At 40.0% G+C, this 24018-nt stretch overlaps 1 protein-coding gene across 7 annotated transcripts in view; it reads right to left on the bottom strand.

The window, feature by feature from the left end:
* Positions 1 to 995: 995 nt before the first annotated feature.
* Positions 996 to 24018, bottom strand: part of SECISBP2L (SECIS binding protein 2 like) — a 75243-nt gene continuing 52220 nt past the window's right edge. For all 7 annotated transcript variants that reach the window (XM_072622383.1, XM_072622382.1, XM_072622380.1 and 4 more), the window contains exons 16-18: positions 23048 to 23202; positions 14096 to 14315; positions 996 to 7495 (exon numbers count right to left, since the gene is read on the bottom strand). In XM_072622383.1, coding sequence (XP_072478484.1) covers positions 6840 to 7495; positions 14096 to 14315; positions 23048 to 23202 — 1031 coding nt within the window. In that variant the 3' untranslated portion in view covers positions 996 to 6839. The remainder of the gene's footprint in view (positions 7496 to 14095; positions 14316 to 23047; positions 23203 to 24018) is intronic.

The raw sequence follows: 24018 nt of genomic DNA, 5'->3' as shown, positions 1-24018 counted from the left end.
AATTTATGAAACGAAAACCAAAAACTGTAATTTAAACGGTGGTTTGTAATGATCGTACCAGCACCATAGTGACTTGATTTGGGTGAGGAAGGAGAACCCACAACACTGACTTCATTACCAGAGAACTGGAAAGGAAATGTTTTTCTACTAAACTCCCTCTACTAATGCAGATCAGCAACTGACCTACAGCTACAGCTGCTTTGTTCCCAGTGCCAAAGTTCAAAGTAGCAACCACAGAGAAGGTCATATTTTAGGATTAATGCCCACTTTCCACTGTGGCTTGCTGCAGGTGTCATGCACACCACCTTCTGGTTGGTTTGTGGAAAAACAATCACATCTGTTCGGAAATTGGCAGAAGCTGCTTGCATTCTGGGTAACTACTGGTTGGGAGTTTGGGGGTTGTGCTCTAACTCGTTCTCACAAAGCACACCTCACCTGCTCTATCACCTCAAAAAGCAAGATAAATGTCAAGTAAATTAAACTAAAATGGTGGGGAAGGGTAGTGGGAAGAGAAAAAACTGCAGAAAAAATGGTAAAACAAACAAACCAAAAGAACACATGAAAATAAATGAGAAATACTAACAGGTAAAAGAATTCTAGGAAAAATCTCAAGGAGTAATAATATGGAAGGAAAGGAGGAAGGAAGGAAGGAAGGAAGGAAGGAAGGAAGGAAGGAAGGAAGGAAGGAAGGAAGGAAGGAAGGAAGGAAGGAAGGGAGAGAAGCATTTAAGCACCTAATGTGCTCGACACTGTTAAACCCTTCAGGAATATCTCACGACAACTCTAGGATGTGGCTGCTATTATTCCCATTTTACAGCTGAGAAATTGAGACAAACGTTGAATGACCTGCACAGAGTCACAACTAGTAACTAAGGCTACATTCGAACTCAGGTGTTCCTGACCTGCCTGACTCGAGGTCCAGGGCTCTACCCACTTCGCTACCTAGTGGTCTCTAAACAGAGCTCCTAAGATTTAAAAGAAAGAGAACTGATAGCTTGGGTCAAAGGTGGAGAATTTAATAAAGTAGTGGATATTAAAAAAAAATAGAGAATGCAAAAATGAAGCGATGCAATAAGAAACAAACACAAAGTCAAGAACAAAACTGTGATTATTACAACACTTGAGATCTCCACAAAAGCAAATGTTCGAAAATTTTAAAAAAGTACATCTCTCCTTAGGCACACACAAAAAAATCCAGTAAAACAAATTATCTATGTGAATTGTCCAGAACCCGGCCCATCCCTTATCAATTATACGACACTGTAATAAAATATTTTGCCTTTAAAATAACCAGCTTCCTCTGCTCACTGGCACACCTAGCATCTACCATAAATACAGTGAAACTTTGTAAGGGTCCCTGTGACTTTTTAATTACAGGATCGCATCTCAGTCTTCCCAGGATATCCAGTATCCTGGGCCTTGACTCCAACATGATCACTTAGCCTGATTCTCCACGTGCGCTGCCCCCCCTTCATCTGCACAAGCCTCCAACTTCCCTCTTCTTACCTAGCTTTGGAGTCTGCCCCTCAGTGAAACTAACTTAACTGCAATCCAGCCTCCCAAGGTAGCAGCTTTGGGGTATATTACTGAATATTCTGCACACCTCTTCTCCCAGCAAACACTCCCATATCCCTAAACCCATCAACCTCGTGACCATCAAAGCACTTCTCAGGTAGTAACCAGTCAAGAGTCCTACCTCTCCCATTTTCTTTTTGGATGGGACAGGATAAGCAGGCATGGATGGGCTGGGATGGGTCACAAATCTCATTATACATTATTTTTCTTTCCAGAGGTACCATATTTCTGAATCACTCAGTTTCACAAAGTTACTGTTATAAAGGACATCTCCTCTCTCACTTAATACATCCTATCAACTGCCAAATCTCATCATTTCTACCTTCACAGGTCACTTTATTCACATGGCTAACACCCTAACTCAGGGCTTCTATTGTAAAAGTCTCCAGGGGTCTCCCTGTTCTAAGTTTCTCCTCACTCCAAGTCAGCTGCCAAAGTGATTTTCATAAAACCCATTGGGACTTTCTCAGTAGCTTCAGTGGCTTCCTATTGGCCTTAAAATTTTAGATTGGCTTTAAATTTTTTAGTTAACATATAATAAAATTATTATTGTATAATAAAATAAGGAAATTTATAATAGAATATATTATTTCATTTTTGTTTTATGTAAATTAGATAATGTAACTTCCTTTTAAGCAGGAATAGTTTCAGTTTTACTTTGTATTTGTTTCACTAGAGCCTAGCACAGGGTCTGGTGTACAATAAATCCTTAATGATTAATTTATATTATTAGTACAACAGTATATTTACATAACTTAGAAATAAACACATTTATGTGACATACATGCTCAAAAATTACAAATAGGAGTGTGCAACCAAAAAACTCTGGAGACTACCAGATTAGGCTAGCACTCTCCAAACTTCTCATCATACAAACTCAGCTGCTACTGCGGGTGCCTGAGTAAGGTTAGGTTACAACTTCACTGAGAGGTTAAGGCCTGGAAAAGAACGTTGGGAGCTTGAACAGTCTTGGGAGGTGAAGGAGTTGGGGAGCGTTCAGCTGTAACGGGTGAAGGATAGGTGAGGTTGAGTTGGAAATGAGGAGTGCATCTGACTGGCTGACCATACATTCCTTGGATTCTAGCCACAACTCCCAACCCAAACTTTGGAAACCAATGGATTAGAGGGCACCCATCGCAAAGGTTCTGACTCAGGAGATTTTTGAGGAGTTGCTGGTGGCCTGGAGCCAAAGCACCTTCAGCAAGCTGTAGAATGCTATGGCTATGGTTTTGAAGCAATTTCAGAGACATTCAACATTCTTCTGGAAACCTGTTTCTGTGTTAAACAACCCTTCAGCCAAGATTTTCCCATATTTATTCTTCATTCACCTCTTTATACTACAATAAACGACCAAATTTCTACAATCATTTTATTGGTTATATAAGAGTCCCCACTAATATTTACATAGTGCAAAAAAGCTGTTATTACTCCAAAATGATTAACAGAACAATTATCCTTAATATAGCAAATAACTAAAAAATTTTTTAAAAAGCCCTTCATGTTCCAATTCAATTTGCTAACTTTATACCAGAGCATAAGTTTAAAGACACTAAATTATAGATACATGTGGCGTTTCATTAGGAACTATTTAAAATAAAAGAACACACTGTTACACACAACACATGAACACTCTGAAGGTGAGATGTGCCAACAGCGAGTTTTCAGGACTTGGGGTTCAAATTTCAAGTTCAACAGACATTTTGGTAGTTTCTGTGGTGTGTGGCTGGGTTGAAAACCCTATAGCTTTTCATTATGGCTTCACTCTGCTTGTTGAGGGAAACAAAGAAAAAGGAAGGGTTCATTTGGAAATAAATCTCTCTTTCATTGCAATTTTTAAAAAATCATTAAAATCTGGTCCATATTTTAAATAGATTAAGCTAATATTCTGATGAGTTGGCACAACTTATAGTAAATACTTAAAATGACAGTTTTTAAAGCAAACAGCAGCTTTTCAAACAGTAATACTCTGTATACACATATTTAAAGTAACATTGTAGTAAGTTTAAATTTTATGTTAAAGAAATTAACTCAATCGTGTATAGCTCATCACCCATTTCCATGTAACATTTCCCACTCCTCCCCATCCCACCCCAGCTTATGTTAAGAAATCAGACAAGTGCATTATTCTGACATGAACAGTTTCTGAATATTTAATTAATAAACTACATGAAATCACCTTCTGACTAAATTTCTTTCCCAAGTATTGGAGGTATATAAAATACCTTCTCTGTAAAAAATGACCTCCAGTCAGTTCCTTTAAAAACTGTTCTTCCAACTCTATCCTCGCATTATTTTCCCCATATTTAGCCAAAAGAAATATATTACAGGATTTACAAATGGCTTAAACTAAAAATTAAAACTAGTATGAACATCTGTTTTATGAGTAGTTATCCTCACAGCAAACAAAGCTATGGCAGTGAGAAAATCTGTTTTGGGGAGTGTGATAACCCACACAGTAAATCATATCTATATATTGAAACAGAAATATAACATTTCAAATAATTAATCCCAATAAAATAATCTATCCAAAAATTAGAAAAAAGCTATGCTTTGAGTGTTGACAGAATCCCAATTTCACTATCATGAATTCTCCTCCTCGTTCTCCAAACTTCTCCCTCCAAACTCCTAATTTTTGGATACTAGACAAACTCTCCACATACTGTAGTTATTATAATTATAACATTATTATAATTTATCAAAAGGAAACAAGTCCTAAGCACATTATTAATACTTAAGCACACTCTCTCAGCACGGTAGCACACCCACTGCCACATTTTGGTTTAGCCTCTAGAGGTGACCTGTCTCCTATTATAAAAAGGCCATGGTCCCTTGGGGTATGTTGGCAGAATGGGTACCGCAATCATGAGAGGGTCTATTGCACACGTTATAGAACACTTCTGAAATCTATAGCAAAATTACAAGTAATCGGTGGTCTGAGAATTACCCGAACTTTTCCTGTATACAAAGTCAAAAAACTTTAAAATGACAATTCAAGTTCAGAAAAGATATATAAAATATAAGAAACCGTTGTGGTATTATTTCAAGATCAAGAGTTATCTGAATCACTGACACTGACTAATGCAAGAAAATCTACATCACGGAAAGGACTAGAATCCTTAAATTCACTTTTCTGAGGGGAGGAGAGATTGTCAGCAGTTCAAAACCTCCATCATTTCCAATGCTGGCTAATATTTCTACATGTGTAGAGACAGTAAGATCTGCCATAGGACTGTCCGTGATTACAATAAGAGGCGTCATTCCTTACACACTGCATTCCTAAAATGCCCATTATTTAGTGCCTAGGAAGGCTATACTGGGGAACAAAAGGAAAAGACAATAGTGTTCCCCCTTCACACAGTAATAAGGTTAAAAAATTATCAATATTTTCTAGGTATCTGTCTCTCAATTATGAGTATTTTCTATAATCCACAAATTTTCTGTGGGTCTCACACACTCATTAGCATCTCAAAGAAGGCTAATGTTAATCATTAACCCTAGAATGTTCCAAGAACTAAAATGCCAACACTGTAAAATACCAACTAATACAGTAGTTTCAATGACAAATAAATATTCTGCCCAATTCTCCTCTTCTGGCTCTGGGAGGCACAACCTGCCAGGTAGTGGTGTGGCAAGGAGAGAACTCTACCTCTTCCATCCCTAGATGTCATGTTCAAACCAGTCTTATTGCCTAGGTAGTGAGAGCTGGTGAGCAAAAAGTTATTTTGGTTTTGTATAAGAGGTGGAGACGGGACGGTCTGCATCTCCCACCATCACAAACCTGAAATGGTTCACGAGAGCCTGTAACGGTGTCTGACTGGAGGTGCAGAACTGAGCTCAGTAAGTTTAAGATCCTCAAAGCAGGTAGTTTCTGTGCACACACTGCTAAAGAAGGGCAGTGACAAATTTTTTTTAAAGTGATCAAGGAGTAAATATACAGTACATACAACTGCTTACTCTGAACAGTCATCAGGCAAATTTCACTACAACTATGACAACTTCCTCTCTTCTTGTGTATTTGCTCTTCTGAGCTTTAAGTCACAGGACACGTTGCAGTTCCGTAAATGCCTTGTCTCTCCTCTGCATCAGTAGCCATGGTCTTCCTTCTTTATATGCAGGAGATGTGTCACGAGGCTAGTGCAGCTGACATGCAAAGATCTCATTCTACACGAGATCCTATGGGTCAAACCAGATCCTTAACTCAAGGGGGTCAAGATCCAGAAACATGCAAGATTACATCAGCATCTATCAATATCCAAGCCTTGCCTTGGAATACTTTACATCAAGTGCTTCATATACAGTTACACTTAACTATTAAATATTTACCTGTCACAACATGCCAAATTCTGTATAATACAGATCATGTACAACAGCATTCCTGAGGTAAGTGAGTAAAAAACAATATCAGAATGAGGGTGATCATGGTTTACTTTTCCGTAACAGCAGAAAATCAGAATTAGCTGTGACAAGCACAGACTGTCACTGGACACCTCCTCTACCATAACAGTTTGAGAGGTATTATTTTATCTCATTACAATGTGCATCTCTCTAAATGGATGAACAGCCTTTGAAATATGCTTCTAAAGCTTCATCAAACTCAGCATGAAACGTTTCCGGTCCTAATGACCCTTTTCCTTTCCACGAGGTGGGTGGTTTTATTTTTGATGCATTATCATCATCTCCACTTCTTTCATAGCAGCCAGGAGAGTCCATCTCCTCCTCCACCCCCACCTCCCTGCTTTCATTAGAACGACATGGTCTGAAATTAAAAGTACAGTGGGATACTCTGAATGAAAATATCGATAAACTGCTTTTGAGCTTAAAACTTGTATCTTCTGCTTTCAAAATAGGAGCCTAAGTAGGCATTTTCAAAGTATTTCTCTTAAAACTGATCTTTTAACACTAGTTTCTATCACAAAAAAAAGTTAGAACTTATTTGCCAAAATGTTCATAGACAGCTCTTAGAAATACATGTTGATGTTAATTAAAAGCTAAGCTACAGATCATCATGAAACGAGTAACAAAGACAACTACAAAAATACTTCTGTAGGGAATTAAATACACTTATTAAACATTAACAGTGCAAAATGTTGAGATGAAGCATAAAAGGGAATGGCTGCAACCCTTACAGTTAATCTTATGTACGTATGTGTGTGCGTGTGTACACGTACACACGCACACACACAAACACACACACATACACACACACACACACACACACATATATACATATATATAGTTTTTTTAATTTCCTGAGTTATGCATTTTTACGTTGTAATAGGATCAGAATGCTCTTTACTAAGAGAAGTGCAGCTGTTGGCTTTCTCTTGGACATTGCCTGCTTGTTTGTCAGCTGTCCACTCCTCACTGTCAGTTACTGGATCTGCCGGCTCTGGACCCTCGATTTCCTCTTCTCCACTTTGTTCTGTATTGTCTTCTTGTGTTCCATTAAGGGCTTTCCCAAGCTGAAGGGTTTCCATAGTTCTCTGGGTTTCTGAGACCCATGATTCAATTCTACTGTTGAGTTGCACTTCTACAGATATGGGCTCGTGGGGGTAATCTTCATCCTCCTCCTCATCTTCATCCTCTTCTTCCTCCAGCATTCCCGGTACAAGAGTACTTGTGGTACTGGTGATAGAAGAATTCAAAATGTCTCGACAGCTCCCATCCAGAGACCCCGTCTCTGTACTCTGCTGTGATGCCCACTCCAGGTCATCTGGCTTCACTTCATCTTTGTCACCCACTGTACATTTCCCAGGGTTTGCAGCTGAGGCAGTGCTGCTGGCAGTCACTGGGGGTAGCTGCTTATTAACAGGAACCTTACTGGGCATTTCAGGTGCAGTAACTTTATATGAAGCATCTCTCTCATTTTCAGATGTTTCCAGTCCATCTGAGGTTTCCACCATGTTTCTCCAATTTGTTTCTATAAGTAGCAAAACAGATATTTTCATCAGGAGGTTATTTCAAAATTTACCAACTCTCTAGAACCCTAAGTAAGCAACAGTCACTGAACAAATTAAGGGTTTTGTTGGCTCATGATGCAGAAATTAAGAATTTTAGAGTTATAAGGGATTTCAGCAGGCATCCAGTCCAACCTACACCTAGAAAAAATCCCCACTATCAGACACTCATCAAATGGTAATCTAACTTCTGCTTGAAGACCTCCAAGGATGAAGCCATCACCAAGGCAGCCCTTTCCACTTTGGGGCAACTGGCAGAAATTTTTTCCTGACAAAGAGCCTAAATTGGTTCCTGTAATACCACCCACTACTCCAAGTTCTTCCTTCTGGGGCCAAAGGGACCAAGTCTGATGGTTCTGTATCACAGCTTTTCACATCCCTGAATATAGCTAACATATTCCCTTCGGTGGGTTCTCTTTCTCAGCCTAAACATCCTAGGTTCCTTCAACTAATCTCCATATGACATGGACTGAAGGCCTCTCCCTATCCTGACTCTCCTCCTCTGGATCCTCGGTTTATCAGTTTCCTTCTCATCCTGCAGGGTGCAGAATTGAACACAATAATGCAGATGAAATATTATCAGAACAAAATACAGTGGGCCTTTTGCATCCTTATTCCTAGAAGCTTGACTTTTGCAAAGCATAAGCTCCTGCTGCCATAATGGCAAGATGCCACCAGCTCCTTCAGCCGCCACGTTACACTGCTGACTCATCTGGACCAAAGCTCATGTCTGAACCCAATTCCCACTGAATTTCCTTCTTCCAGATTCAGACCAATCTTCTAAGTGTGCTGAGATTTATCCAGGTCCTGACTGCCTTCTGGTATGCTAGCTAACCCTTCTCAGCTTTGTGTCAACTAAAAATTGGATAAGCTTGCCATTTAAGGTTTTACCCAATCAACTGATTCAAATATTACAACGCCCAGGGAAGAGTCAAGGCCCCAGAGGAACTTTGCTGGAGGGGTCCTGCCAAGACAACCTTGAACCTTTAATGTCTATTTTAAGTGTCTGGTGATTTCAAGAATTCTGAATCCATCCAGCTGCATTATTGTCCAGCCAACTTGTCCTCCCCTTTTTCATAAGAGAAGTAGGAAAGACTTTATGTTTTACTAGAACCTAGGTAAAAATTGTTACAAAGTTGGGCTTTTATTAGAGAAAAGGAGTGTTGTGAGTATAACAGTGCCAGTGGTACAAAAAAATGCCTGATCCTTCCTGTTCACCTTGATAGTAAATCATTACTTTCAAAACACTCTGCTTCTGTCTTTCAGGGTTTTCCCAGCCACCTTGAGGCACATTTTTTTCTTAAAGTCTCCATGGAATTGTTAGCCTTTTCTGAAATCTTTTGAAATATGCTTCCCAATAGCTAGTTTAAGTGCATGAGAATACCCAGTGCTTGTCAGACTAAGGATCAGTGGCATTACAGACCACATCCCTCAAGTTTCGGCTTAAGGCCCTCATTAGGTGAGCAAATGTCTTGCTAAACATCCCCTTCACATCTGAGAAATGTCCTTATCTCCTGCTAGCAGCCCGTCACTCCGCCATCCTAAGCGATGGACCAGAAAACCAAATCCTGTCTGACACTGTCCCTCAGCCAGCTCTTCACTTCTCACATCTCTCTCCTTGAAAAGCTTTAGTGTTTAAAAAATTGGACATTATAAGAATGGATATAAAATACCTTGGGGAAAAAACCCTCTTCTTCCTTTGCTATTTAAGTCAAAAGGTGTCAAGAAGAACCTAGTAAAGTGGAGTCAATAAACTGGGGTGAGTTTAGGGAATGTCTGTCACTTCTGCTCTGAAAATGAGCCTTAAATGTCCTCCAAATTGGAAACAGGAACTTGGCAAACGACCCAAATGGAGCAGACTTGAAAGACACAAGGTATTTGCTTCTAGCTGCCATAAAAGATACACTATAATGTTGAGGTAAAAATGGTGGCCACGAAAAAGATAAAACCATCCTGCTCCTGAATATGTTTACAGCATGTCATGGTTTAAGAAGAATGCTTCCACACATTACGATTTCATCAAAGAACAGGACTGACCTTAACGATCAGTTAGTGGTCACAATCCAGAAAAACGGGAACAATCTGATGGACAATCTGCATTCAAGGGAAACTCTGGATGACCTGGGGTTTCAGTGCACTGCTGGTAGCCTAGTGAGCCATGCTTATGGATGAGAAAGCTGGGAAGTTCTGAGGGCAGGGATGGCTGTCTTGGCATCCTCCTTACCTAACACTGTGCCTCAAACACACCAAGTGCTTACTAAAGGCTCCCACCGGTCTTATTCCACGTCACTCCTTCAAACAATCCTGTAGGTATTCCTTGGACTCATCATTTCAGCGCCTGTCTCTAGCTTTGAATCCTTTGCCTGGATGTTCCCCCATCCCCAGGTTCCTTCACAATTCAGCTCCATTACCAACTGCCATCTGAAGCTTTTCCTGACGGCTCCTCCTCTGTTGTTATATTTATTTAACTGTATGCATAGTGTACCACTCCCCAATCCCAGGCCAGGAACAGGTAAACTCCTTTGAAGTTTACTTGGAAGACAGCTATATTCTAACACCTCGGGCAGTGCTGAAGAAGGCAAGCTGTAGTACATTCAGAACAGCTGCGCAGTAGGGAAGCAGAACTAATGATCATGCTAATTTCAGGGGACACTATGAAAATTAAGAGCAAGAGACACAGAGTGGTAACTGGCAGTGGAGTCGGAAGTCCCTGTACGGGCCCGTCCCCGCACACCACTACTGGGTCAACATGCATTATGTGCTTATTAGCACTATGGCTAAGCACTGTGGAAAGAGAGAAGACAAGACAAAGTGAATATACAGGAGACCAGGAAAAACAATTTAAAGTAGTAATATGTGCAATGAGAAGAAGCATGGCATAGTGGACAGATGGATGGCTCTGGACTCATAAGGCCTGAGTTATACTTGCCTCTAGGGTTTAATCTCTCGCCGTCCCAGGCACTGCCCTCAGACTAGTTCCTGACCTGTGTCAATAGAGGAGATCAAGGGAATCCCTTACACCTAGGCAACTTGTCCCCAATAAGTGTGTAAGGGTAACCCATAGATGAGGAGTAAGGGAAGACACTGGTGGGGTTAGAATAGAATAAAGTGAGATTTAAGCTGGGCCTTGAAGGATGAATAGGTAAAGAAATGAAGGGAAAACACCAGCAAAGACAGGAATGAATGTTTTGTGTGCGAGTGATAACACTGAATTCATGTATCAGGGGCCTGTCATTCCTTGAGGGCTTTGGAGTTGTTTTTTTCCCTACTTTCCCAACTGTTACATCTAAGATGCATAAAACAAGGGTGTCCTACAATTCTGGTTGCTAGAAGGGCAGAATGTAATTTTTTACCCAACATCCAATGGTTCCCATTACTTACTTGGCTTTTTAAAGGCCAAAGCAACACATTTTAATTTGAGCAAATTTAATGTTATTTTTCTTTCTCCTCAAATAGGCTTGTCAGTTCTTATTGTTTTTTCCCCAGAAGCTTGACATTTTTTTATGCAAAAGGGTTTAATGTCACCTACAAACCTAGAGATTTTACTATGTAAAATACTCCAGATCACTTGTGAAAATGCTAAATAAAATCTGCTTAGTGCTGTCTCTGAGAGCTCCACGGTTTTATACTTTCCCTATTTAGTTGATTCCTACATTTAAGCCAATTTCTATCCTTGACACCACAATGCCTATCATACTGCACCTTAAAAATAAAAGTAATTTAAGATAAGGCAGAAGATTTCAGCTAAATCAATCATATCCATTGGTTCCTCCTGGCTTGTATGCTTACTTACTCCCAACAACTGCTCTGGATAGATTACTTCAATCCCAATTTTCACTTGCAGAAACCACAATGGTTTTACTATGGAGTTTCTTAACCTTTCCTTGAATCACAGACTCTCGTGGCAAACTGATGACGCCTACAGACCTGATCTCATAAGAAATGTTTTCTAAATGTATGAAATAAAATAAGATCCCCAAAATAAGAACTGACTACATTGAAATGTCATCCCAGAAAGATCTCTAAAAACAAGTTCACAAACCCCAGGTTAAAGACCCCTGCTCTAAAAGGTTACGCATACTAAAGTGATCCTGCTCTAAGTTTTGGATTCTTGCACGTATGCGCCTTGGAGGCAGCCTGCTCCAGTATCAGACAGCTCTTACTGGCAGAAAATCTCTCCTTACATCAGAATTGCAATTGCTATGAACTCTGTACACACTGCTCCTCATGATGTCCTTCCTCTGCAGTCACCAAGAACAAGTCTAATCCTACCTCCACATGCCAGTTCTTCAGACACTTGAGGGGAATTATCCTATCTCCTGAGCGACCATGAACAATTCTTTCACAGAATTAACTTGGTCGTGGCTATCACTTTCACCCCTGAGGACAGCTTTTGGTACTGTCATCAGAAAGTGAATCCTGATTCTCCAGCTGGCTTCAAGCCTTTGAATCTTTAGTGGTATCTCCTGCAAGATGTCTGTTCACGTTTTCTTGGGACTCATGTATTCTGGAATTACAGTATTTTTTTGTCTCCAAATTTCCTATGGTTAATAATTTTTTGCAGCAATTTTCAATTTTTTCCTCTAAAGAATTTTCATGTTTTACTGTATTTCCCTTTCATGAATTAAAGCAACTTTCTGAAGACTTGAGATCAAAGAATCCAGAGCCAGGAAAGCCCTTGAATATCACGATCCAATTGCACCATTTCATTCCTATGAGGCAAAGTCATGTTTGTCTCATTTGCATTGCTGAATGTACTTTAAGAATAATGAAATTTCCAGAAGTGTTCCATCATTTAAATTTTCCACTAAGGAAAGCTGGCTTTCTCATCAGTTTTCTAAATAAAAAGACTTTTCTTTATGGTTAAAATTTATTAGATGTCTTTCTTACTCTTTTCACAGACCACTTTAAACACTGAGTAAAGGAGCGATCAGAGGAGATTTGGATAAATTAGCCAAGGTTTACTGGAGAAAAGGTGAATGGGAGAAGAGAGCGACGAGCAGGGCGTTCCAAGTCAGGAAAGTGGGACACGAAAAGGCAGGGACACAGGATGAAATTACATGTATGAGACAAGTAGATATGTCTGGGTAGAGTGTTAATTACGGGGAAAATAATGGGATAGAAAGATATCTATCGCTACAGAGAGACGACACTGTGTACTAGACAGAAAGCCAGCTGAACCTCTGACACATACATGCTATGTGACCCTGGACAAGCCATGTACTTCTCTGTGAAGAGGCAGACTATAAGGTGCAGTTGCTGACAAACACCGGTAGAGGGAGTTCCCTAGACCAGATAAAGGAGTTTGTATTTTACTCTAGGAAGAGTAGGGAGCCATGCTGAAGGTTTCTGAAGAGGGGAGGGACATGATGAGTTCTATTTTGGACATATTCAGTCTGAGTCATCATGGATGGGACCTATTGGGACATATCCAGAAGGCCTTAGGATTATGTTTTGGATTCGTCTGAACAGGGATAACATAAGATCATTTAAGAAAAGGTGTCAAGGACATCCTTACATAGGAGCTTGGAGGCAGGGGATGAACGCAAAGGAAAATCAGAAGGATCAGTCAGACAGGTAGGGACAGCAAGGAGAGAGCAGTCACAGACATCAAGGGAAAACAGAGCATCTAGGAGAACCTCCTAGACTGGACAGAGCATCCAAGAATGACTCACTCCTCTGACGTATTCAGGATAAGTTTATGGACTTAAGTGGGGTAGAGAGGAGGACTGAACAGTTACGGAAATAATGAAAGATGAGAAGAAGTTCAGAAAAAGCTTGCAGATCACAGGATTCATTCATTCTGAGTGGGAAAAGAGCAATATCTGGGAGTCTAGGGAGGAAAACAAGAGGCCCCCGATAGGAAAAAACAAAAAAGAAACTGAATAAATCACTCAGAAGATTCTTGGGTTAAGTCTCTATGAACATCATTTCCAGAAAGGAAAAAGCCATGAAAGGAATTTTTACTGTACTGGGGATCACAGAATGCTTACAATCGGATGGCTAGGAATCTTACGCTGTTTGATTCCTAAAAGGAGTGCAGTACAGTGAACAGTCAGGGATTTTCAGAGGACTGTGATATGAAACTTGGCTCTGTCGGTTACTGCCTGCGTGACCTTTTGTAAATCCCTCAAACTCTGTAAACCTGTTCTCTCATCTTTTAAAATGAGGAGGCTGAACTAAATAACTCTAAGGTCCCCTCCACCACTAGATAAATGATACTATGAACTTCTGGAATTAATTGGGTGCAGTTCTAAATAATGTTGAAGTCTAGAATACTAATTAAATTATGATCCATCTATCTATTCAATCTCAGTCCTGAATCAATTTTTGATTTTCTGTTCAAAAAAAGTATTTTTAAGGCAAATTTAACAAGTTTATTTTTTTAATATCCATGTAAATTTAATTTTGAGGAATTTAATTCTGATTATAAACAGAATGAAAAGAGGCAAGACTTTTAAAAAAAACTTTTAAAGCACTTTTCCTTATTTAAGGTGAGTAATTTACCTCCATAAAACTGTTTTAGACATTTTAAGTTAAAATTAATGGGTAAAACCACTTACCATATTCCTTTTCATTTACTTCAGAGATGGGTTCAGAAATAACACTGCAAAAAGAAATTGCACTTGCTGCAGAAGGATTTCGGGAATGGCCCATGTGGTGGGGCACCTTCTTAACATTCTTCAAGGCTTCCTCAGCCTGCTCCTGTTCCATCGCTGCCACCATGTCTTTATAAGCTTTCCTGGCTTCCTCAGTCAGTTCTACCAATTTATTAAACAGGCTCTAAGGAGAGAAAAATATTTGGTTAATAGTTCCTCTTGCTATATAGACTTATTCAAGTTAATTAAAACTATTATTTTACTTAATCAAACTAAGGTATACTTTGAGAGGGTATATTTCAGTACTGGCACATTTTTGGATCAAACATCCTAATGAACCACTTCCATAAAACATGTATTAATTTTTTGTGTGTACATGCAGATATGTATATAAACACATACACATACTTATGCATATATGTGTATGTTAATACATATAGATTTTCACATACACAAAGAATGTGTGTATAAACACTAAGCCATAAGTAACCGGAAAAATAGTTCCATGTTAAAAAAGAACAGATAGTGGTCACAAAGATTAATAGTTTCCTCACTGAAAGGCTAAATGGGTAGATGAAACCTGGGAGGAGGGAAAAGGCGGTGACTTTATAGACAGGTACATAGGTGGTTAGGGGACAGAGGGCAAGAAGTAGGAAAATTGGTAAAGTAAACATTCCAAGAGTACTTTACAATAATTTTTACAAACTTTCTTATGAATGACTATGCAATAAACACTCCCTTAAATTTCTGATAAAACAAAAAATAGTAAGGTCAGAAAGGTTGAATAACCTGTCCATAATTTATAAATATATTCATTCAATCAGTATTTACTGATTGGGTTAGGAAGGTACTGCTCCCCATTCCCTAGTTAGGTGTACTGCCAAGGAGACTGGCAGTACATCTAATTCTAATTATTAATCTAGGAATTTCTGCTTTTATTTAAAAGAACATTCTGTCCTTGAAGTCCTAACACTTTACTTGTCTCATTCCTAAACCAACCTCGTAAGTACATGGAGTTAGTTCACATGAAGTACAGGTTCCAAATAGCACCAATTCAATAAATGTTTACTAAATAAGTGCCTACTGTGTGCCAAACACTGTGCTAAGTGCTGAGGAAAGGACAACAAAAACAAGCTAGTCCTTGCCCTCAAGGGAAAGGAAACATGTACAAAATAAACACAAACTCACTCTGGAGGAAAGGACAGCTAAAAGCTGGGAGTCAGGAAAGCCCCTGTGCAGACGTGTCATGTGAGACGGAGGGAATGCACCAAGGCACAGGGCTTTGAGGATTCAAAGTCATGGTGGTGAGAGATTGGTCTAATGCAGGGGTGGCCCTCTAGGTTCTCAAGGTGGCCTCAAGGTTGCAGGTTCCCCACCCCTGATCTAACAAGTTCATAAAGGTGTGTGTAACGTCTAATCAGCCCAGAAGGCGAGGCAGAAGATAGACTATGAAGCACTTTGTACTTTATCTTAGAGAAAAGAGAACTATTGAAGCTTCTTCAGCAGTCAGTCAAACATTCATTAAAGCACCTACCAGGTGTGAGCCACTAGGTTGAACATTAAAGGTATCCCTGCAACCCAGGAACTCGCACGTTAGCGAGGTAGACAACATGAAAACAACTGCGTACAAACCAGATACACATACAACCTGCTGCAAACGATCTCAGAGGGAAGGCACAAAAGCATTAAGGGAGATAAAGAAAGATTTCCTGCAGAAGGTAAGATATGAGCTGAGACCTGAAGGAAGCACAAGGTCAGAAAGTCATGCTCTGCAAGAGATTATCTATTATAAGTGTGTGACAATACCGGTTTCAAGGAGACACAGTAAGTATACTGCTCCTGCATCATGGAGACCAAACTATAAGGTACAATCTAACTAAATGTAACGAACTAGGAGGTCGGCTAGGTGGTGCAGCGGGAAGACAGTCAAGCTCGAAGTCAGTGTGTTCAAATCCGGGCCTGTGTGACCCTGGGCAGGTAACTAAACCCTGTCTGCCTTAGCTCCCCAGGTGAGAAAATGAGCAGAGGGAAATGACAGATCACTACAGTATCTTTGCCAAGAAAAAAATACCAAACTGGACGGACACACTGAAAGACAACAAACAAAACAGTATCATTCAGTTCTACAAATACTTAAGTGTCAGAGATACAAGGACGTGAAACAATGTAATCCCTACCCTCCGTCTTAGCGAAGAGAGAGAGGTCAAACAGAAAGACTGGAAAGATCCAAAGAGATATCCTTTCCAGTTGGGGAAAAGTAAAAGTGGCTCCTTAGCTGGGCTCTGAAGGAGGGAAAAGATGTCAACAGACAAAAACAGGAGAAAAGAAGTCTGGACATAATCCACTTTTCCCAAAGTGTAGACTGTGCAAAACACAGTGTGATGAGAGAGCTATAAAGGTGAAGGTAGACTATGAAGGGCCTCTTCTGTCAGAGTAAAGAATCTGTATTTTATTTAACAGGCAAAGACATTTCCTTCTAAGCTGGCTGCCTGAACAGGAGGCAGACACCATATATATATATGTATATATATATATATACTCCAGAAATGTGCCCCAAATCACACCAGACTAAATAAAGATCATAAGAAATTATTCTAAGTGACCTCTTCCACCACAGGACTGAAGAAAAAATAAGCCAGAAACACTAAGTAATAGGAAAGGGAAGAGGGTCCACCAGCAAGGTGAGCTCCAGTCTGGAGGAGCCTGACCTGACCTGAGCTGGGCCTACGATAGGCAGGGCCTTCAAGGCTCAGTGTCCAAAGGCAGGGAGAGCAGAGGTCTTCCTTGAGAAAGCTACAGGATAGGAACTTTGGGAGTCCAAGGAAGTAACCCTGGTGCCTTAGCATTCAGGCCCAGGATCTGGGGTGAAACAAAAACAGGGCGATCAAGCCACTCAGAAGCACAGCAGGGAGAAAAGCCAGAACCTGATGAAAAGCCTAAACACAAAAACAGAAGTTGGAAAGGGGAGTAAGTCAAAGAAAACACTAACCAGCATCAAAGATGATTTCAAATCTAAAGATTCGTTCTTCTCTCTACAAAAAAAAACATGACTCCATAACAAGTAGGGACTCCTAGGAAAAAAATGTCTTTTCCACAAGAACTACATCATCACCTCAAAGAAATGGAGTAAGAGACAAAAAAAATTCCGGAGGAAACAAAGAACATCTTAGAAGAGAAGGTCAGAAAGCTTCGCTCAAGAACGGACTCCATGAAAAGAAGACAAACCAAACAAACGAAGATTCCACAAGATGGCGATAAATAAAAGAACAGAATAAAAAGAATGAAAAAAATCAGAAGAAAATATAAGATGTATGATATAAAAAAAAACAACACACCTGGAAAAAAGTCAAAGAGAGGGAAATTTCAGAAGCAACAGAATAATTCAAAACTATAATATTTCTTTAAAAGCCTGGACACTGTATCTCTGAAAACCCTAAATGAAAACAGCTCAGTTATTAAAACTTGGGGGTAAACGAAGAAGAATAAATCGCCCAGTCACCTCCTGAAAGAAAGCCTATAAGAAAAAATGTACCAATCAAAACCCAAAATATGACAAAGAGCTGGAAAGAATGGCTTCAAGCTCCAAGGAGCTGCAGTCAGGCTGCTACTAACACCAGAGACTGTGGAAGATGATACTCCAAAAGCAAAAGAGAGAGGCTTCCAACCAAAATAACTGACTGCAAAACCGTATAATGCTAAAGAGAACTACAGGACTTTCAAGCATCCCTGAGGACAAGATAGAAGCTCAGCAGGGACTCTGAAACAAACACCGAAGCCCAGAGAGTCCCAGAGTGGCTGGAAGGAGCTGCGTCGTGACACAGTGCCAACGTCCTGAGGGCGGGAGAAAGTTACTGAGGGAGTTAAATAAGAAAAATGGAGGTTATGGAAGGAGATTGGGTCTGCTCTGAAGGTCTGAAGTAGAGAAAAAAGGAGAATAAAAGGAATGCATCCGTGTAGAAATGGAGTGAAAGGAAGGAGGCAGAATTTGTTACTTCTCATAACTGGAGTATAACAGAATACATACACATGGAGGAAGGAGTGGGGGGTGGGCATCATGGGAACGTTACTCTTATCTGCAGTGGACAAAAGGAGAAAGGAACACACACACACACATACACACACACACAAACACACACACACACATACAAACATACACAAACACACATACACACAAACACATACACACATACAAACACACATGGCTGGATGCAGAAATACAGCAAACATAAAATGGAAAACAAGTAAGGACATGGAGGCTTAAGAGGGAGGCTAATAATGGGGAGAGAATACTCAGAAGCAAAACAGACTTCCCAGTCCTTACGAGGGAAGGAGCGAAGAGCTCGAACCTAAAGGAGCACCATAAACAGGCTCGGAAGACAGCTGGGGTATGGGATTCAATTTACGATTATACCCAATATCATTGCCTTATAAAAAATTATGAAGATAAATTTCACAGAATCCTGCGCAGTATTATCTGACAGATGAGGTAAGCAGAAACAAGAATAATTTACACCAGAATGAAGACCCTGTGAAGAGAAAACAGTTTCGAGACTTCAGCGCTTTGATCAGTGCAATGACCGTGATGTCTGGGGGCGTAGGGGCACACTGACAGACCGCTGCAGCTCTCCTCCCACAGCCCATAAAATACCTGTAAAAAATGATCCTAAACAAATTCTAAAGCAGCAGAAGCTACAAAAAAACAGAGTAGAAGAAACTTCTAGCCCAAGACAGCCTGGAAGGCCAACAGGAAAGGTCTAGCACACTGAGCTTAGGGAGAAGCGCAGCCTAGCCTTGGCTGCACAGCGTGGCAGGGACAGGACTGGAGCAGGCTTTAGGGTGCAGAATTACAGGCAGCAGCTGCTTCAAAGGTCAGTGAGAAAGCTCTTTCACCTGGGTGAGAAGAGAACAACGCCAGGGCCAGCAGCATAAAGACCTTGGGGAAACTGAGTCATGAATCTGGATCTCAGACCTAAGTGGCAGCCCTGCGGTGAGGAAGAGCACTGGTGGCTTTGAAGAGGATCCTGGGCAGAAAAACTTGCAGTAGCTCCAGACCAGAATGCAGGCCAGGAGAGGAGCAAACTCCTCTCCCTTGACTGTACTACCTGGGAGGAACTGAGAACTTACAGGTCCCCAGAGTATACCCTCCACATGACAAAGGACTCAAAAGTCAAGTAACTGGCTGGAAAAAAGGCCAAAAAAGGGGAAAAAAAATAAGACTATAGAAGGTTACTTTGTGGTGAACAGGTGTTTTCTTACATCGTTTCAGATGAGGAAGAACAATGCTTACTATCAGAGGAAGACATAAAAGTCAAGGCTTCTGCACCCAAAATCTCCAAAATAAATATGCAGTGGTCTCAGGCCATGGAAGAGCTGAAAAAGGACTTTGAAAATCAAGTAAGAGAGGTGGAGGAAAAATTGGGAAGAGAAATGAGAGAGATGCAAGAAAAGCATGAAAAGTGGGTCAACACCTTGCTAAAGGAGACCCAAAAAAATGCTGAACAAAATAATACCCTTAAAAACAGGCTAACTCAATTGGCAAAAGAGGTCCAAAAAGCCAGTGAGGAGAAGAATGCTTTCAAAAGCAGAATTAGCCAAATGGAAAAGGAGGTTCAAAAGCTCACTGAAGAAAATAGTTCTTTAAAAATTAGAACAGAAAAGATACAAGCTAATGACTTTATGAGAAACCAAGAAATCACAAAACAAAACCAAAAGAATGAAAAAATGGAAGATAATGTGAAATCTCATTGGAAAAAACGACTGACCTGGAAAATAGATCCAGGAGAGACAATTTAAAAATTATGGGACTACTTGAAAGCCATGATCAAAAAAAGAGCCTAGATATCATCTTTCATGAAATTATCAAGGAAAACTGCCCTGATATTCTTGGACTAGAGGGCAAAATAAACATTGAAAGAATCCACCGACCACCTCCTGAAAGAGATCCAAAAAGAAAAACTCTTAGGAACAATGTAGCCAAATTCCAGAGTTCCCAGGTCAAGGAGAAAATATTGCAAGCAGCCAGAAAGAAACAATTCAAATATTGTGGAAATACAATCAGGATAACACAAGATCTGGCAGCTTCTACATTAAGGGATCAAAGGGCATGGAATAGGATATTCCAGAAGTCAAAGGAACTAGGACTAAAACCAAGAATCACCTACACAGCCAAAGTGAGTATAATACTTCAGGGAAAAAAATGGTTTTTCAATGAAATAGAGGATTTTCAAGCATTCCTTATAAAAAGAACAGAGCTGAAAAGAAAATGTGACCTTCAAACACAAGAATCAAGAGAAGCATGAAAAGGTAAACAGCAAAGAGAAATCATAAGGGACTTACTAAAGTTGAACTGTTTACATTCCTACATGAAAAGACAATATTTGTAACTTCTGAAACTTTTTTCAGTATCTGGGTAGTTGGAGGGATCACACACACACACACACACACACACACACACACACACACAGAGACAGAGAGCATAGGGTGAGTAAGGGATGACATCTAAAAAAATAAAGGGGTGAGAGGAGGAATATTTTGGGAGGAGAAAAGGAAAAGAAGAATGGGGCAAATTATCTCATAAAAGAGGCAAGAAAAAGTTTTTTCAATGGAGGGGAAAAGTGAAGCTTACTCTCACCACATTTGGCTTAAGGAAGGAATGACATGCACACTCAGTTTGGTATGAAAATCTATCTTACACTACAGGAAAGTAGGGTGGAAGGGGATAAGTGGGGTGGGGGATGATAGAAGGGAGGGCAAATGGAAGGAGGGAGTAATGAGAAGTAAACACTTTTGGGGAGGGACAAGGTCAAAAGAGAACAGAAGAAATGGGGGACAGGATAGGATGGAGGGAAATATAGTTAGTCTTTCACAACACGACTATTATGGAATTCATTCGCAAAACTACACACATACAGCCAGTATTGAATTGTTTGCCTTCTCAGTGGCAATGGGTGGGGAGGGAGGAAGGAAGGGAAGTTGGAACTCAAAGTTTTAGGAACAAATGTTGAGAACTGTTTTTGCGTACAACTGAGAAATAAGAAATACAGGTAATGGGGTAGAGAAATCTATCTTGCCCTACAAGAAAAGACAGAAGTTGAGAATAAGGGAAGGGAGGGGTGTGATAGAAGGGAGGGCAGATTGGGGCAAGAGGTAATCAGAATGTATGGTGTCTTGAGGTGGGGGGAGGAGAGATATAGGGAGAAAATTTAGGACTCAGAATCTTGTGGAAATGAATGTTGAAAACTAAAAACAAATAAATTTTTAAAAGAGAAAGAAAAAAAAAACCATGTCTACAGAGGACCTATACTGAAACATCACCCACATCCTGACAGAGAGGTGGACTCAAGGTACAAAAACATACATTTGTGGCCATGGTCACTGTGTAAATTTGTTTTGTTTGACATGTTTTACATGGAATTTTAAAAAATATCTCGTGTTCCCTCCCCCCAGGGTGAGGGATGGAGAGGGAATTATATAATGAAGTTCTTCCCCAAAAAAGACCACTGTAGTATTTTTTTAAATGCACAGAAGAGAACTGAAAGAAGTTGAAAAGGAAGTACAAGGAGAAGCATTTTGAAAATAACATCAAGACTTTATTACACATATGTATATATACGCATATACATATTTTAAGTGATATGAAATGAAGATTCAGTTTCACTCTTTTGGTGTTTAAAGTCTAAAAAATATTTTTTTAAACAGGCAACAGGAGAATGACAAAGATTTTTTTTTAAAGCAGTGTTACAGTAGAAAATTCCTTTGGTAGTAGCTTGAAAGAGCATGAGAAAGGCTGGAGAGAAGGAGAACAATTCGAAGGTCATGAGAACCTGAGAAAGAGAGAAGGGACAGCACCAGTGAGAATGACAACAAGCACGCAGGAGAGGAAGGAAGGTGATGAAAGGCTACGAAAGGAAAGTGTGGACACGAGAGAAGTTCCAGAACAGGATGAAGGGGAAGGCAAGAATGCCTTGGAGCGTCAGACGCTTCAGTGACTTCAGCAGAGTCACTCTGCATTCCAAATCCAGATATATCCCCACTGTGGAGAAGAACACAACAGGACACCACAACATGATGAAAACATCTCAAAACATTAACACTCTCTGTCTATGACAATACCAGTGAACAACCTTCTGATGCTGATTTATTTTCCCAAGGCTGCTTTCCTACTGGGAAAAGAATGCACTGATCAGTTAACAAGTATTCCAGACTACTTGGTAAACAATTGATTCCAGCTTACAAATGAGTTGTCTCAGTAGGCTCACCATAAACAGCCAGTTAGTGTCTCTTTCTGCCTCTCTCTGTAATGCTACCTTACCTACAACAAATTCAATATACTGAAATAAACCAATCACACACAAAGACCTGAAACACGTAATAGCCTCTGAATACATACATTGGACACTTTGGTAACTGCCCTACAAGCAAAATATATGATAAGCAACTAACTTGAGATGACCTAAAATAATAATGCTGCTTTCATAATGTTACAGATTTAGGGGAAGGGAAAGGAATAAGCATGTAGACAGTGCCTACGATGTACCAAGTGCTTTTTTACAAGCATCATTCTCACAACAACCCTGCAAGGTGGTGGCTATTATTAACCCTATTTGACAACTGAGGAAACTGAACAAAAGACGTTCAATGACTTGCCCAGGGTCACACAGCTAACGTGTCTGAGACTGGATTTGAACTCAGGTCCTTCTGATCCAGTGTGCTATTCCCTGTATTACCAGCTCCTTCTACAGAGGTACATTTAGTCTACTCACTGCTGTGAGTGGATTTATTCTCTATAAAAATCACCTCAAGATTGGGGAAAAGTTTAATAGTAATTCAGGTACTTTCTATTCACTCTTTGAAATTTATCAACTCATTTTTTCAAACACATGTGCCTCCAAAACATGCTGTGTAGAACTGCCTTACCTCAGCGCCACAGTAGTTGAATATCCCCACCACACTGACAGGCACCAGCTTGTTGACACAGCGGCCTAGAGCTTTCCGTCCAAGTGCAAAGACAAAAGGGATTTCTTGTTCCCGTGCCATAGCTATAACGTTATAAAGTGCCTCGTCTAGGCCGCCTGGAGAAAAAAGTCAAGTTCACAAATTCAGTCATTTTAATGACCTAAACTGATCTAATGCGCTACGTTTAGTATTCTATATGTTCTAAATTGAGCTAACATTCTATTTTTTAAGTAAAAAAAGTAACTTAAATGTTTCCAGGTTCCTACAGCACACTGTACCATAAAATCTCACACCAATGGCATTACCTTCCACTCTTCATCTCTCCCATGTATATATATCATTTCCTCAACTAAACTGAAAACTTCTCAAAGGTCGGATTCTTTCCTTCTAGGTCTTTTTGAGGTATCTTTTGCCTAGCAAAGTTCCTGGCAGCTGAATAAGCTTCACATCAACAAGCATTTAACTTCTCATAATAAACTACCAACGAATTGGCTGTAATAAATAGACAAACATTCTTTCTCATTCTCAGTTCAATTCACAAATACATTGTGAAATAATAAAGAAAATTACAGATAAATGTCTTCCATAGTTAACGGCTCCAATCTATTATTTCATTTGAGCAAAAGAAAACCAAGGGCACTTCTCTGCTCTCTGAGCAAACAACTACACAAAAAGGGCAAGAGCGTCCCACAGGCCGTAAGTCTGTAGCAACAGATTTCACCGTATTAAACCTTCACCAGTGACACTAAGGGCAAAGTTCTTTCTGTCCCTTTTAGCAGAAAGGATGTAAAGGAGAAGAGAAAGCAGCATCTGGAAAGCAGAGGCTTCAAATGGGTCGAGAAGTGCATTTACTGGACACTAGCTACTGGTATAATTTTTTATGATCTTCAGATGGTTGAGAAAATATGCATCCTCGTTAAGAAAATCAGTGA

Source organism: Notamacropus eugenii, chromosome 7, assembly GCF_028372415.1.
Source record: "Notamacropus eugenii isolate mMacEug1 chromosome 7, mMacEug1.pri_v2, whole genome shotgun sequence".
Taxonomy (NCBI): domain Eukaryota; kingdom Metazoa; phylum Chordata; class Mammalia; order Diprotodontia; family Macropodidae; genus Notamacropus; species Notamacropus eugenii.
Note: the sequence above shows the minus strand (reverse complement) of the source record. Positions and strands in the feature narration are given on the sequence as shown.